The sequence below is a fragment of the Labeo rohita genome, chromosome 24 (genome assembly GCF_022985175.1).
Source record: "Labeo rohita strain BAU-BD-2019 chromosome 24, IGBB_LRoh.1.0, whole genome shotgun sequence".
Taxonomy (NCBI): domain Eukaryota; kingdom Metazoa; phylum Chordata; class Actinopteri; order Cypriniformes; family Cyprinidae; genus Labeo; species Labeo rohita.
The window spans coordinates 19,989,065-20,004,693 of NC_066892.1; the positions used below are offsets into that span (position 1 = coordinate 19,989,065).

A 15,629-nucleotide genomic window follows, 5' to 3' on the forward strand; every position below is an offset into this window, starting at 1 on the left:
ACTTTTTAAACTCTACACAACTATTCTAGTCTAATCTATTCTGCTTTATTCAAAACTTTTCTTTGATGTTTAAATTATTCTATTCCAATCAAATGTATTCTTCACTGTACTCAACACTAGTTCACTCTGCTCAGCTCTATTCTGTAGAATATTATATTTTATTCAGTTCTACTTCTTCTAGTTCTAATCTTTTCTATTATTCTTTTTTTTTTCATTTTACTCTAACTTTATGCTGTTATATACCACTATATTCTGTACTATACTACTTATCGTACTGTTTCTCCCATTTTCTGTTCAACTCTACTCAACTCCATTTAATTCTACTTTAATTCTACTCTTTATTCTACTATTCTATTTTTCTACTTTCTGTGTGGTTCTAATCAACATTTATCATTAGTATTATATGCCAGTTTGGAATTATTCTACTGTTTGTACTATATTCTAATCAACTCAACTGTATTATAGTGTTAGTTTACTTGATTCTGCTCTTCTCAACCTTATTCAGTTCTATTTTAGTTGTCCTTATTCTACTCTTTATTCTAATGCTCTCTATGTGGTTCTAATCAACATTTATCTTCTAGTTTACTGAATTCTACTCTACTCAGTTGTTTTTTATTGCGATTTATATTCTGAACTCTATTCTGTGTTACTTTATTGAATTATGTTCTATTTTAACCATACAGTATTATATGCCAATTTTACATTATTCTACTCTTTGTACCATATTCTATTCATTGCATCTTAATTCTACTCTTCTTAACCTTATTCAAGTCTGTTTTAGTTGTCCTTAGTCTACTGTTTATTCTACTACTTTCTATGCAGTTCTAATTGACTTTAATACAGAATTCTACTCCCTCAGTAGTTTTAAGTTTTATATTATATCCACTCTGTTTCACTTTACTCTATTCTGTTCACCTTACTGAATTATGTTCTGTTCTATTATATCTCTATAGTATTATTTGCCAATATTAAATTATTCTACTGTTTGTACCATATTCTATTCAACTCAGCTCTGTTATAGCATATATTTGTTAACTTGATTCTACTCTTCTCAACTTTATTCAGTTCTATTTTAGTTGTCCGTATTCTACTCTTTATTCTGCTACTCTCTATGCGGATTTAAACTACTTTTATCTTCTAGTTTACTGAATTCTACTCAGTTGTTTTATTATTGCATTTTATATTATCTCCACTCCATTTCACTTTACTGAACTCTATTCTGTTTTACTTTGTTGAATTATGTTCTGTTCTAACTCTATAGTATTATATGCCAATTTTAAATTATTTTCTGTTTGTACCAGATTCTATTCAACTCAACTCTATTATAATATATATTCGTTTACTTGATTCTACTTTTCTTGACTCTATTCAATTCTATTTTAGTTGTCCTTATTCTACTCTTTATTCTACTACTCTCTATGCCGTTCTAATCAACATTTATCTTTTAGTTTTCTCAATTCTACTCTACTCATTTGTTTTATTATTATGTTTTATATTATATCCACTCTGTTTTACCAAACTCTGTTCTGTTCAACTTGATTGAACTATGTTCTAACTCTATAGTATTATATGCCAGTTGTAAATTGTTCTACTGTTTATGCCATATTCTATTTGACTCAACTCTATTATAGTATATATTAATTTACTTGATTCTACTCTTCTCAACTTTATTCAATTCTATTTTAGTTGTCCTTATTCTACTCTTTATGCTACCACACTGTGAATTCTACTGTACTCAGGTGTTTTATTATTACAATTTATATTCACTCTATTTCACTTTACAGAACTCTTTTCTGTTCTACCTTATTGGATTTGGTACTGTTCTAACTCTATAGTATTATATGCCAATTTTAAAAAACTCTACTATAGTTTATATTAGTTTACTTGATTCTACTATTCTCAACTTTATTCTACACCATTGTACTCTATTATATTCTGCTGTACTCAAATATACCTTATTCTCTTCTACTCAGTTCTATTCTACTCCGCTCAAGTCCTCTGTACTCTACTGTATTTTACTCAATTCTGTTCTAATGTTAACTCTACTTTACTCTGATCTTCTCTGCTATATTGTATTTCTGTTCTCTATAGTACTTCAAATAATTAAAAAGTTAACTTAACGTTCATTTTTTATGTCGTGTCCCTTTTGACTATTAATGTTGCCATTAATTTGTCAGCTGATAAATACGCTAATTAATTGTGCAAGTGTTCATTTAGTAACCTATCACTTCCTCTTACTCCACAGTATCATCATGTATAACCACCTACAAGAAAACTCCGCCCCCAGTCCCGCCCAGGTCAACACCCACCAGACCATACATCTCTATAACAGCCCAGAGCAGCACAGAATCAGCACAAGATGCCTACAATGAGCTCACCGGTGCTGGTCCTACTAACCGGGCCTTAGCAGCGGTCCAGTCGGGCCTCAGCAACTCCACAGAGAGCATCGATAGCATGAAGGCCCTGACAGCAGCCATCGAGGCAGCGAACGCTCAAGTCCACGGCCCAGCCAGCCAGCATGTGACCAACAGCACCATTACCATCGCCACCGCCACCAGTAGCGTAACACACATCTCACAGGACGCTAAGAGAGATGCCCTCAGGAAGTGCCTGTCCATAGGGATACAGGTTCGCCACACACACTAACAGACACACATTTGTGTTACCTATAGGGTTACAGATTGTATAAGCAAAACTAAAGAAAACAGGAAACAGAGAGTTATGTGTCAGCTTACAAGAAATACGTAAACAACAGACATTCATCCACTCATATATGTGGATAAACAGACCATGTCTCATAACCTTCAGAACGGTATAATGCTATATAATAAAGATATGGCAAAAAAAGATGCGTATGCCAGTTTGCAATTCCAATGTGTGTGTGTCTGTGTTTAGGTGGACGGTCCTGAAGAAACCAACCAATCAGAAGTGCACTGCAAGTTTCAGTCGGTCGGCATTCAAGTAGAGGAGGAGAGATGGTAAGTTTATCTACACCCACTCAAGCTCTCTCACACACATCCCTGCAGCATATTCCATTACATGTCCATCCTGTAACTCCCAACATACACTCATGCAAATAAGATAGTCACTGAAAACATTACAGATGTGAGGATAGTGACTATGAAAGTTTCTGAAGAATGGAAGGTGTAAGAGAAGAGAGGAAAGAAAGTGAAAGAGAGAGAGAGTTGTCATTTCAAGCACATGCTCCTGTGACAAAGACCCTCCCATTCTCTGTCTCTATTTCACACACACAGCTGTCCCTATCATGGTGGTTTGGACACTGGGGCCTCCTGAAAGGGTAAAGGAGTGGGAGGCAGAGAGACAGCTGCTCTGTGTGTGTATGCGGGTGTGTCTATGTGTGCGTGCACGGCCATCTGTTGCTGCGCCCATTATGAAGCAGGCAGGCTGCTGGGTCACAGACATGGTCAAGTATCGACCCCCTGTCTCACTTCTCTCTTTCTTGCTTTCTTTGCTTTCTCTGACTCGCACACCCTCAGATGACACTGTTTTAGCACCCTGTGAGAGGGAGGGACATAACGACATGAGGAGGTAGAAGCTGCTAGATGTTTGTTTCCCTTAAAGCTCTGCTATAGGTCCAGCCAAAGCATCGTAAAATCACCATCTCACAGCCAAAGTGCTATTCAAGAGTGCAGATCAAATGCCAGGACAAATATGTTACACTCACACACACATACTGTGTATAAACAGATGTTTTATAGAAGGTCAGTTATGTTTAGAGTCAGTTGCCCTGTTCTAAAAGCTAGTGAACTGTCTATGGAGGCAGCATTTGAAGACATGTTCCCAATACTGGTACCTCATGGACAACGTATTAGCCAGATTTGAAGACAGCATTGGATACATAATGCCATAATGCATTATTTATTGAAAAAAAAAAATCTAAATGGTGTTATGAAAGTATTACATTCAGTAAAAAACAAACATTAAATTTTATTTTTAGGGCCTGAGCACTGAGCACTGTCCTTTTTCTCCAAAATGAATCACATTTTTGACGGCCTAAACATGCTCGGAAACTCATGAAACCTTTCTCTTAAAGATTTAAACAGATCAACACCAAATTTGGTCAGTGTAATCTAAAGCCCCTTGTGACATTAAATTGCGAAGATCTTGAGTTTTCGTTGGAGGACGTGTCTGTGGCAGCCTGACAAACTTCGATCTTTTCGAATGTTGGTCTCATCCACATCCAGCTATTTTTAGCTGTACAAAACAGCTTGTTTTGCTGCTTGATATTGCAAAATGATGTGTCTTATCATATTATTTTAATGTATTATCTTAATTATGAGCATTCTGGTTTGTAGTGCAAACACTTTAACCATTTACTGCACTTACTGCATTTACTGTGATTCTTTTTGTTATTTCCCTATATCGGCTAATGAACCGGAAGTCTCACTCATAGGTTTACTTCAACGTTAAAGAATACACTGTAAAAAATAAAAACACAATTTGTTGAGTCAGCTTAAAATAATTTGTTACACTGCTGCCTTAAAATTTTAAGTTCAGTCAACTAAAATAAGTGTATTCAACTTGAAATGTTAAGTTGTACTAAGTAACAACTGAGATATTTGTGTTTGCTACACTTAACAGATGGGTAAGTAACCCAGCTGCCTTAAAATTTTAAGTTGGTTCAACTCAAATATCTAAGTTGTCACTTAGTATAATTTAACATTTCAAGCTGAATAAACTTTTTTTGAGTTGACTGAACTTAAAATTTTAAGGCAGCCAGGTTACAAATTATTTTAAGTTGACTCAACAAATTGTTTTTTACAGTGTAAGGTGGATTGGTTATGAATAAATTCCATTCAATACTGAAAGATATAGAAATTGTTTAGTTTAAAATAGACTATTTTACCCAATATTTATGTATGCTATGCATATGCTTATGCTTTATAGAGTGTTGTGTGATTAGCTTAGCAATAGGCTGTGCTAATGTTGAACTATTGTAAATATATTTCATTCATTACTGAAATATAGAAAATACAGTGGTGGATTGCTGCCACAAACACATTATTTTTTCAACTCAATTATGTCCTAATAAAGAGATGTTATGTCCTTAAAACAAAATAATTATCTCATTAAAACAACGTAATTATCTTGTTAAAACAACATCTTTTCTTGTAAGATGTTATGTCGTTAAAACAACATTAACCTGTTAAAACGACATCTTTTCTCCTAATAACAAGATGTTTTCTCGTTAACATCTCATTTTTATGAGAAACAATTTTGTTTTACCGAAAAAAGATGTTTTAACAACGAGTAAACATCTCGTTATTATGAGAAAAGATGTTAAAATGACAAAACATCTTGTTATTACGACATAATTGAGTGAAAAAAAATAATATGTGTGTTGCGGCAATGCGTCACCGTAATAAAAAAAAGGGTATTTAGCATATATTATTTTACCCAGTATTTGCTCATTACAGTGTTAAGCTCTTAGCATGTTAACATCAGAATATCCACCTTTTTGGGCATGGCCATATGCAAATTTTATGGGTGTGGCTTCGGGCCCAATCTTGTTTTGCTGCTTGACATTGCAAACTGGTGTCTTACCATATTATTTTAATGTATTATCTTAATTATGAGCACACTGGTTTGTAGTGCGAACAGTTTTACCGTTTGCTGAACGTTGTTATTCTTCTCGTTGTTTCCCTATAGCGTCTAATGAACTGGAAGGCTTATTTTTGGTTTGGATAAAAATAAAGGATTGGTTAAAAATAAAATCCAATCAGTACTAAAATGTGTATTAAAATAGACTATTTTACTCAATATTTTTGACGTTATACATATTTTTATGCGTTATAGAGTATTGTGTGATTAGCTTAGCAAAAGGCTATGCTAATGTTGAAACATTGTAAGTATATTTTAGTCAGTACTGAAATGTATAAAATATGGTGATGGACTGCTGCCACACACATATTATTTTTTTCCACTAATTTATGTCGTAATAACAAGATGTTATGTTTGTTTGTTTTTTTTAAGATTTATTTTTGGCATTGTTGCCTTTATTGTAGTAGGACAGGTCAGACATGACAGGAAGTGAAGTGGGGGAGAGAGAGGGGCGGGATCAGGAAAGGTCCTTGAGTCGGGATTCGAACACGGGACACCCGAAGCACAATGGCGCTGTATGCCGGCGTGCTGCCCACAAAACTATCAGTGCCGACACAAGATGTTATGGTGTTAAAACGACATAATTATGTCATTGAAACGACATAATTATATTGTTAAATCAACATTTTTTTTTCTCGTAATAAAGAGATGTTTTTTCATTTAAATTACATTTTTTCTTGTAAAAAATAGATGTTATGTAGTTAAAACAACATTATTACATTGTTACAACGACATCTTTTCTCATAATAAAGAGATGTTTTCTCATTAACATCTCATTTTACCGAGAAAATGTCATTTACCAATAAAAGATGACGTTTTAATGAGATGATGTCGTTTTAGCAAGAAAAGATGTTTTAACGAAAAAAGATGTCATTAAAACAACTCAGTTATGTCGTAATAACAAGATGTTATGTCGTTAAAATGACAATTATTATTAAGTGACATTTTCTCATAATAAGAGATGTTTTCTCGTTAAAACAACATAATTGTCTTGTTAATACAACAGCTATGACGACACTTTTTCTCATAAAAACTAGATATGTCATTAAAACAACATAATTATATTATTAAAACAAAATATATCTAATGTATAATAGTTGTTTTGTCAAAAACAGACTATTTTACCCAATTTTTATGTATGCTATGCATATTTTTATGCATTGTAGAGTGTTGTGTGATTAGCTTAGCAATAGGCTATGCTAATGTTGAAACATTGTAAATATGTTTCATTCAGTATTGAAATGTATAAAATATGGTGATGGATTACTGCCACCAACATATTATTTTAAGGTGTCCTTGTTACACGTTACATGTGCATACTTTTATAATAACAATTAATTATGCATAATTACATGCAAGTAACCCTAAGCCAAACCCTAATCCTAACCCTAACCATATAGTAAGCACATGTAGTTAACTATTATTACTCAGTACTTAAATGTATAATTACACTGTAACAAGGAGAAAGAAAGTGTAACTATTATTTTTTACACTCCATGTCGTAATAACGAAATGTTATGTTGTTAAAACGTCATAATTATCTTGTTAAAACATCTTTTCTTCTAACAATGAGATGTTTTCTCATTAACATTTTGTTTTTATCAGAAAATGTCATTTTACAGAGAAACGATGTTGTTTTAACAAGAAAATGATGTTGTTTTATTGAGAAGACATCTTGTTATTACAAGAAAAGATGTTGTTTTAACGAGATAATCTCGGTATTATGAGAAAAGATGACGTTTTAACAAGAAAATGTGTCTTTAAAACAACATAACATCTCATTATTATGGCGTAATTGAGTGAAAAAAATAATATGTGTGTAGCAGCAGTGCGTCACCATAATAAAAAATAATGTTTTCTCGTTAACATCTAATTTTTATAAAAAAATATGTTTTAAAATATGTTTAAAGATGTAATTTTAACGAGAAAAGATGTCATTAAAATGACATAATATTTTTATTATTATTATTTTATTATTTTATTCTTATTTAACATATACTATTTTACCCAGTATTTATGTATGCTATGAATTTTTGGCTTATTGGACTATTCGTGTCGTTAGCTTAGCAATATGCATGAGAATGATAGTTGTAATTTTATTTTATTCAATACTGATTAGTATTAAAATGGTTCAGTTAAAACTGGATTGTTTTACTATCATGTTAGAGTATTGTGTTGGTAGTTTAGCAACATGCTAACATCAGTCTCTGCTTCTGCAGATTGTTACAGATTTTGTTTAAGATACTGTTTTAGTAGGGAGTTATATAGGCAACAGACAGTGAGGAGTTTACTAGGTTTTGGAATTTAACCAACATGTGTATGTGTACACATGTATATGAGGTTTTGGTTGGTAGCTGCCTTCATTGAGGAGTTGAGGGTAGCAGATTCCTAGACGGTGAGAGAGGGACACACATACACACACACCCGCACAGGTCGCCGGTATTTGGACTTTGCTGAAGCATGCCTTTGTAACTGAGAGGGAATACAGCTGTAAAATGCTGGCACACACACACACGGCTCTCCTAGCACAGGTCTGCTCTTGTTTCCTGCTGAAGTCAGAGCCTTTGAACTGTACGTAGAGACTCCTTTAGCACGTCATACACTCTTTTCCTCCTCCTCAGTGCGGTAGGAACGAAGGAAATTAAGGAAGGAGTCCCAAACCAATCACGTCTGGCCTCTTTTGCTCTGGGGAGGTGCACTACAGCTGGTACTTAGACATATGTGATAATGCAGAGAGTGCTGACAAACTAGAGCTCCAGTACTTGTCATAGATTCTTGTCTGGTAATAACAAAGTGAACTTCTGACACTGGTAGCTTCCATGTCACACCCTTCAGAGGTTTTGGTTATGTGGTGGTCTTAGTGGCTTTAACATGTGGGCCACCCCTGCTAGGATAAGCATCTTGAAAATGAATGTGTGTGGGTGGGTGTTCTTGTGTCTATTGATAGCTTTGGTTAATATGTAAAGCTCTGAGTCCACCATAGGCTAGTTTCAGCCTCAAACAGCACACCCACTCTGCTCACAGGCCATTTCATACATAAATGGAATATCCAGATTCAACCTGATTGACTGGCTATGACACAGTTTCCAGTCGTGGTACCCTGGTAAACTGATACCAGTGTGATTTTAAGCGGTGGTATGAAGTCAGGTTTTGATCATCATCATGAGCAATGATGAAGTAATTAATACTTTCACTCATTTGGGTATATTGTTTTGTCATTTATATTTCTTGCCACTGCCATTTGTCATCTAATACAATGAAATGTATTCCTTTTTTATTTTTAGCTGGGGGACACTTTATGTATTTCAGGTTCAGATGTAAAAAGAATCTGCTCTAAAACAGTCTGCCATAGTTACATTTAACTGTGAACATGAGAACCCCACACACACGCACACACACACGAACGCTTTCTTATGATATGATTTACAGAAGGCAATGATTACTACCATGTGAGCGGAACAAGAAATGAATACTCTCTGTTCTCTCTCTCTTTCTCTTGTGCCCTTTATTTGTCTCTCTTCCTCTCTACAGGAAGTAGTTAGCTGATATGAAACAGGCCTCTCTGACACACACACACACCCCAACAATCTAAAATAGTCTTTAATAGGAAACAAATGGTTAAAAAAAGATATCAGAACTCAGTAAAGAGAACGGGCACAGATTATTGGAAGAATGGGTTAAAGCACGGATTGTTGAGTTAATGAAATACGGAAAGAAATCCTCACAATTTCTGGCTTTTATGTGCTTTCATTCTTTATGTTGTGCCTTCTGATAAGCCAAAATTCAAACGCTTAGATGCACAGACACACACAGGCGACACACACTAAGGGTATGGTGAGAGATGTCAGTTTGCTTCAGTGCACCTGAATAGAGCAGGTGTCCTACTACTCCAGTACACACACACAGCAGGCAAACACAGAGTAGCTGATCTAAGCCAGATCGCTTTGATATGTTATCCCTCTCTATTCCTGCAGGTGTGTGTGTCTGTGTGTTTGTTACACTTGTATTTAATATCATGGTCTACAGTTACCTAGTTATGTTTAGAACTTTCATTTTAATGGAATGTTTGGCTGTAGTATGTTTTATATTTTTATTACCTTTTCAAAATTATTTATTTGTATTAACTATTTAAATAACAGATGCTATTTACACTAAATGCAAATAGTAAAGGATTCTATTTACACTGTATAAAAATAGCAGTAATAGCAGTGTAAATAGTCAATTCTACTGTTGATTGACAGGCATCTTTTGTAAGGTTGTGTAGCCTAACCACATGTTGGTGGGTGGAGTTAGTGTAAATAGCCTCTGCCAACAAGGCATGCTATTTGCACTTGTTGTAAATCATCACTTAGGTAATTTGTAATTTGTTTGATAGTAGAAAATAGAATATTAACCTCATTTTACACATTTAAAACATTTGCACTATCATTCAAAAGTTTGGGATTAGCTTGCTTTATTTATTTATTTATTTATTGTATATTATATATATATATATATATATATTTATCTATCTATCTGTCTGTCTATCTATCTATTTATTTATTTTTAAGAAATTAATACTTGGTAAGGATGCATTAAAAGTGACACTAATAGTTACAAAATATTTATTATATTTCAAATAAATCTTTTTTAATTAATTTTAATTAATTTTCCATGAAAGAACTTAAAAAAAAAAAAAAAAAAACCTATCATAATTTCCACACAGATATTAAGCAGCACAAATGTTTTCAACATTGATTTAAAAAAAAAATGTTTCTTGCACTGTAATTTACATAATTTACCAATAATTTACTTTTTTTTATTAAAAATTGTTATTTTATAATATATATATATATATATATATATATATACATATATATATAAAATATATATAAAATTGTAATAATATCTGACAACTTTACTGTTTTTACTGCACATTTATTTAAATAAATGTGTTTTGGTGAGCAAGAGACTTCTTTCAAAAACATTATTAAAAAAGTAACTACAAAACTTAATGAACCATCCAAAAAAAACCTTTTTAATACAGTGTTAATTTTTCTCATCATATCAGCATGTCAGCATTATGTTTTAAATAAAATTGTTTAATATTATGATGCACATTTTTATTCTTGTCTTTGTTATCATCAATGAAATAAAAAAATGTTTGTCAGTAAGCACTAATGAGGCAAGCTTGGTACACTCCATTCACCAGCATTTTTTAGGTTTAATTTTAAGTTTAAGTCAGCATTATTTTGAGTGTTGGATTTACATTTTAGAAAAAAAAGATTGATTTAAACAAACTATACAACATGGTCCATCTTTTCGTTCCAGCTACCGCAGAGTTACACGCTCCAACAGCGTCACCACTGCCGTTCAAGCTGATCTTGACCTTCTGGAGGGTCTCGCCGATGACCAGTTCACACAAACCCACCAGGGGCCCATTGTCCGCCAGCCGTCCCGAGATGCGGCCACTTCCACTGTCAGCATCCAGGGCTCTGGGAACCACTACCATGCCTGTGTCCAAGATGACTACACCGACGTGGGCTTCGACCCCTCCATTCTGCCTCCTCCAGACCCCTGGATGGATGGAGCCATGGAGGAGGACTATGCGAGTGGGGTGTCAGGGTCTGTGTGTCCGCAGGACGGACGCTGGTTTCTGAAACTGCTGCAAGCAGAGGTGGAGAGGATGGAGGGGTGGTGCAGACAGATGGAGCAGGATGAGAGAGAGAATGAGCTCCCAGAGGACAGTGAGTAACTCTAGATAATGATAATGACTATCACAAAAAGTAGGCTGTCTATCTAAACAGCATTATTAAGCATTATAGATGTTGTGGAGGTTTCAGTGGGTCACTGTAGACTTATTTAGATGTTTAATTCAACAACGTTTTGGGCATTATAGACTCAATTAAAATCAAACTGTATTTAGAGTCACTGAAAACTCATTTAGAATACTTTTTAATGGCATATTTAAGCATTAGAATGCGATTCAACTGCATTTGGGTCACTTTAGAATCATTTTGAGCATTGGCTTCCATAGATTTTTTTTGTCATTGAAGACTCATTTAGATTGTTCGACTCAACTGCATTTTGGGTCACTGAAAACTCATTTAAAATATTCGATTTAATGGCATTTTTGGGCATTAGAATATGGGATTCAACTGCATTTTGGGTCATTGAAGACTCATTTAGAATATTCGATTCAACTGCATTTTGGGCATTAGAATGTGGGATTCAACTACATTTTGGGTCACTGAAGACTTGTTTAGAATATTCGATTTAACGGCATTTTTGGGCATTAGAATGTGGGATTCAACTGCATTTTGGGTCATTGAAGACTTGTTTAGAATATTCGATTTAACGGCATTTTTGGGCATTAGAATGTGGGATTCAACTGCATTTTGGGTCATTGAAGACTTGTTTAGAATATTCGATTCAACTGCATGTTTGGGCATTAGAATATGGGATTCAACCGCATTTTGGGTCACTGAAGACTCATTTAGAATATTCGATTCAACTGCATTTTTGGGCATTAGAATGTGGTATTCAACTACATTTTGGGTCATTGAGGACTTGTTTAGAATATTCGATTTAACGGCATTTTTTGGCATTAGAATGTGGGATTCAACTGCATTTTGGGCATTAGAATCTGGGATTCAACTACATTTTGGGTCACTGAAGACTTGTTTAGAATATTCGATTGAACTGCATGTTTGGGCATTAGAATATGGGATTCAACTGCATTTTGGGTCACTGAAGACTCATTTAGAATATTCGATTCAACTGCATTTTTGGGCATTAGAATGTGATATTCAACTACATTTTGGGTCATTGAAGACTTGTTTAGAATATTTGATTTAACAGCATTTTTGGCATTAGAATATGGGATTCAACTACATTTTGGGTCATTGAAGACTTGTTTAGAATATTCGATTTAACGGCATTTTTTGGTATTAGAATGTGGGATTCAACTGCATTTTGGGTCATTGAAGGCTCATTTAGAATATCCGATTTTACTGCATTTTTGGGCATTAGAATATGGGATTCAACTGCATTTTGGTTCACTGAAGACTCATTTAGAATATTCGATTCAACCGCATTTTGGAACACTGTAGAGTAATTTTGAATATTCGGTTCAACAGCATTTTGGGTCATTGAAGACTCATTTAGAATATTTGATTTAACTGTATTTGTTCGATTCAAATGCATTCAATGCAATTTTAACATTTTAGGTAATTGAAGACTCTTTTAGATTGTCCAATTTAATTGCATTCTAGGTCACTGTAGACTTATTTAAAATGTTAATTTCAACAGAATTTTTGGCATTCTAGACTCATTTAAAATGTTTTATTTCTATGCATTTTGGGCATTATAGACATTTAAAAATGATCAATTCAGCTGCATTTTGAGCATTATAGACTCATTAAAAATGTTTAATTAGAATAATTAGAATGTTTAATTAGAATGTTTAATTTATAATATTTATTTCAATTGCATTTGTGGGCATTATAAGCTAATTTCAACAGCATTACATTTCTAGAATTTTCTATTCATTATCACTGTGGGAGAGTTGCACGTTTAATTTAAACTTTCTAAATGCGTCTTTGATAAATTCTTTCTAGGTAGGCAGCTCAAAAATGTTATTTTACACTACACAGAAAAGTAATTAAAAAAAAAAATGGCTTCTGTAGCTAAATCACCGATTTTCCAATTCCACTATGTTATTTTAAAGTCAAGTAGTAATTCTGTTGCAAAACTAGAGTGACATTTGTACAGTCTGTATCCAAGTCATTTGGAGAATAATCAGCCACTTTAACAAAACTACCAGTGCACAAGGTCATTTCACAGTCTGGTTACCTCCGGCAGGACTGTTGCTTTTTATCCCACTTCCCGCCTTTTCCCTGCTCAAGCACACACACCCACACACACGGCGCAGTGACCGTCTTCTTGTCAGTCACAAAGCCTGCTTGTTCATCTATCTCCTGTCTGTCTCCCTCTCACATACCAGACATTTCTACCAGCAGGGAGCCACCCGTCTCCCTCGTTTCTTTCGCTCCCGCTTTCTCTGTATATTTTCTTTTTCCTCTCACTGTTTCTATATCTGTCTCCTTCCACTCTCTCTTTTCTCTAACCCTTCCCTCTTTCCCTGAATACATAAAATATGCTAATCTGTCCGATGACAGCACATTGTTTGCCATATGGTCTCTTGCTGCTGCATATGTTAAACAGAGCGAGTTCATTTTGTCGGATCTCTGTTTAAACTGCCTCATGGCCACAATCCACAGAGACACGCTGCAGTCGCTCCTCAGGCCATGGCAAAAGCCTTTATGTGACCCCCGCATGGCAAACATTAGCTTCCTTCAAGAGAATTCACCTTTGTTTGGTAATCTAATATGCTATTTACTCTCACTCTAAATCTATCTTTTTGCATCACATTCTTGATCTGTATGTGTGTGTGAGTTTCTTGGCTCATTGGCTTTGGTGGGTGTTTGTTTGGTGTGCATGGTAAACACTCCCCCTGCTCCTCTGGTTCCTGCATTTGGGTTCCCAAGCCTTAGATATTTATGACTCTTTCTCACTTCAAAGAGACAGCATTTAAACATTAACCGAGTGTCTAAGCTTTTGCGACATACGCACACATTCACTGCTGTGTTACTGCATAGAATTTCTCATACTCTCAAACCCTCATCAACTTTTAAAGATACTAAATCCACTTTTGTTTTACTAAACTCGCTTTCCACAGCTGATTCTCTATTCTTTTTGTCTGTGTTTAGTTCTCGGCAAGATTCGTAGTGCGGTGGGCAGCGCTCAGTTGCTGATGTCGCAGAAATTTCAGCAATTCCGGGAGCTCTGTGAAGAAAACTTGGTATGTCTGAAGCACACCTCCGTCAGCCAATCACAGCAGAGCGACACTTGGTAGCTCCGCCTCTGAAGGGCAGTGTTAGCCTAAGTAGCATTAAATGACTGTTACCCAATAAAATATTATGTCATTTTTTTTCAAATTAACAGCTGTTTCGTGTATAATCTGTTCTCTGCCTGTCAGAATCCCAATGCCCACCCACGGCCCGTGTCTCAAGATCTGGCAGGATTCTGGGATATGCTGCAGCTGTCCATTGAGAACATCAGCCTGAAGTTTGATGAGCTGCACCAGCTGAAAGCGAACAACTGGAAAGCACTGGAGCCTCCTGAGAGAAAGGTACAGATTTTACATCACAAATCCAGATGCATTACGCACCGTCTAAAAATGGCCAAGAATACCACAGTTGGCACATATTAATTTGCGACGCTGTGTAAATACAGTGCAGTGGCATTTTGTTGGCATGCTTAAGATGAATAATTGTGTATTTTAACTGTTCAAAATATGTCAGAGCAGATGCCATATTTTAAATTTAATGCAAACAAAAACAAAACTGACAGTGGAATCTGTTCAATATGCCATTCTGTCTTAAATAGTTTCCCCAAAATGAAAACTCATCATGTCATTATTTACTTATTTCAAACTTATGTATTTTTCCCCAAAATTAACTGTTTTGAATAATTGTAGAGTTTGCTCTTTTTCATCACATATGCATGAAGCCTGAGGCCTTCAAGCTTAAAGACGGTAGCAAAGAAAGTAGTCCATATGAGTTGTGCAATATATTTCTAGTCTAGCATATCCTTACTTGACGAACCGTAAACGACTAGCCGTTGCTTTGTCTCACACACATGCAAAGAAAGATACAGAGCGAGAGAGTCTTATATACCATGCAGAACTGACGCGCTACATGTAAACAATATTCTCTGCTGTATTTTCCTGTCAGAATAATGGATAAAAAATAATAATTTTGTTTTTAGCAAATCAGTTGGAGCGAAAGCAGACAACGTGATTAATATTCATGAACCCAGCAGCTCATTAATCCTTAGTGCATTTTATATTGTTATTAGTAGTAGAATTCATAGTAGTTTTGTTCTTTTCAGTATTATTTTTAATTTTTTCCCTTTTTTATAGAAACACTAAATTACAAACAATATCTTAAGCCCCGCCACCGGTC

At 34.8% G+C, this 15,629-nt stretch overlaps 1 protein-coding gene across 8 annotated transcripts in view; it reads left to right on the plus strand.

Annotated features, from left to right (window-relative positions):
* dlgap1b (discs, large (Drosophila) homolog-associated protein 1b) overlaps positions 1–15,629 on the plus strand; it is a 138,756-nt gene that overhangs the window by 116,644 nt on the left and 6,483 nt on the right. For all 8 annotated transcript variants that reach the window (XM_051098116.1, XM_051098121.1, XM_051098119.1 and 5 more), the window contains 5 exons: positions 2,246–2,628; positions 2,896–2,978; positions 10,933–11,348; positions 14,373–14,464; positions 14,642–14,794. In XM_051098116.1, coding sequence (XP_050954073.1) covers positions 2,246–2,628; positions 2,896–2,978; positions 10,933–11,348; positions 14,373–14,464; positions 14,642–14,794 — 1,127 coding nt within the window. The remainder of the gene's footprint in view (positions 1–2,245; positions 2,629–2,895; positions 2,979–10,932; positions 11,349–14,372; positions 14,465–14,641; positions 14,795–15,629) is intronic.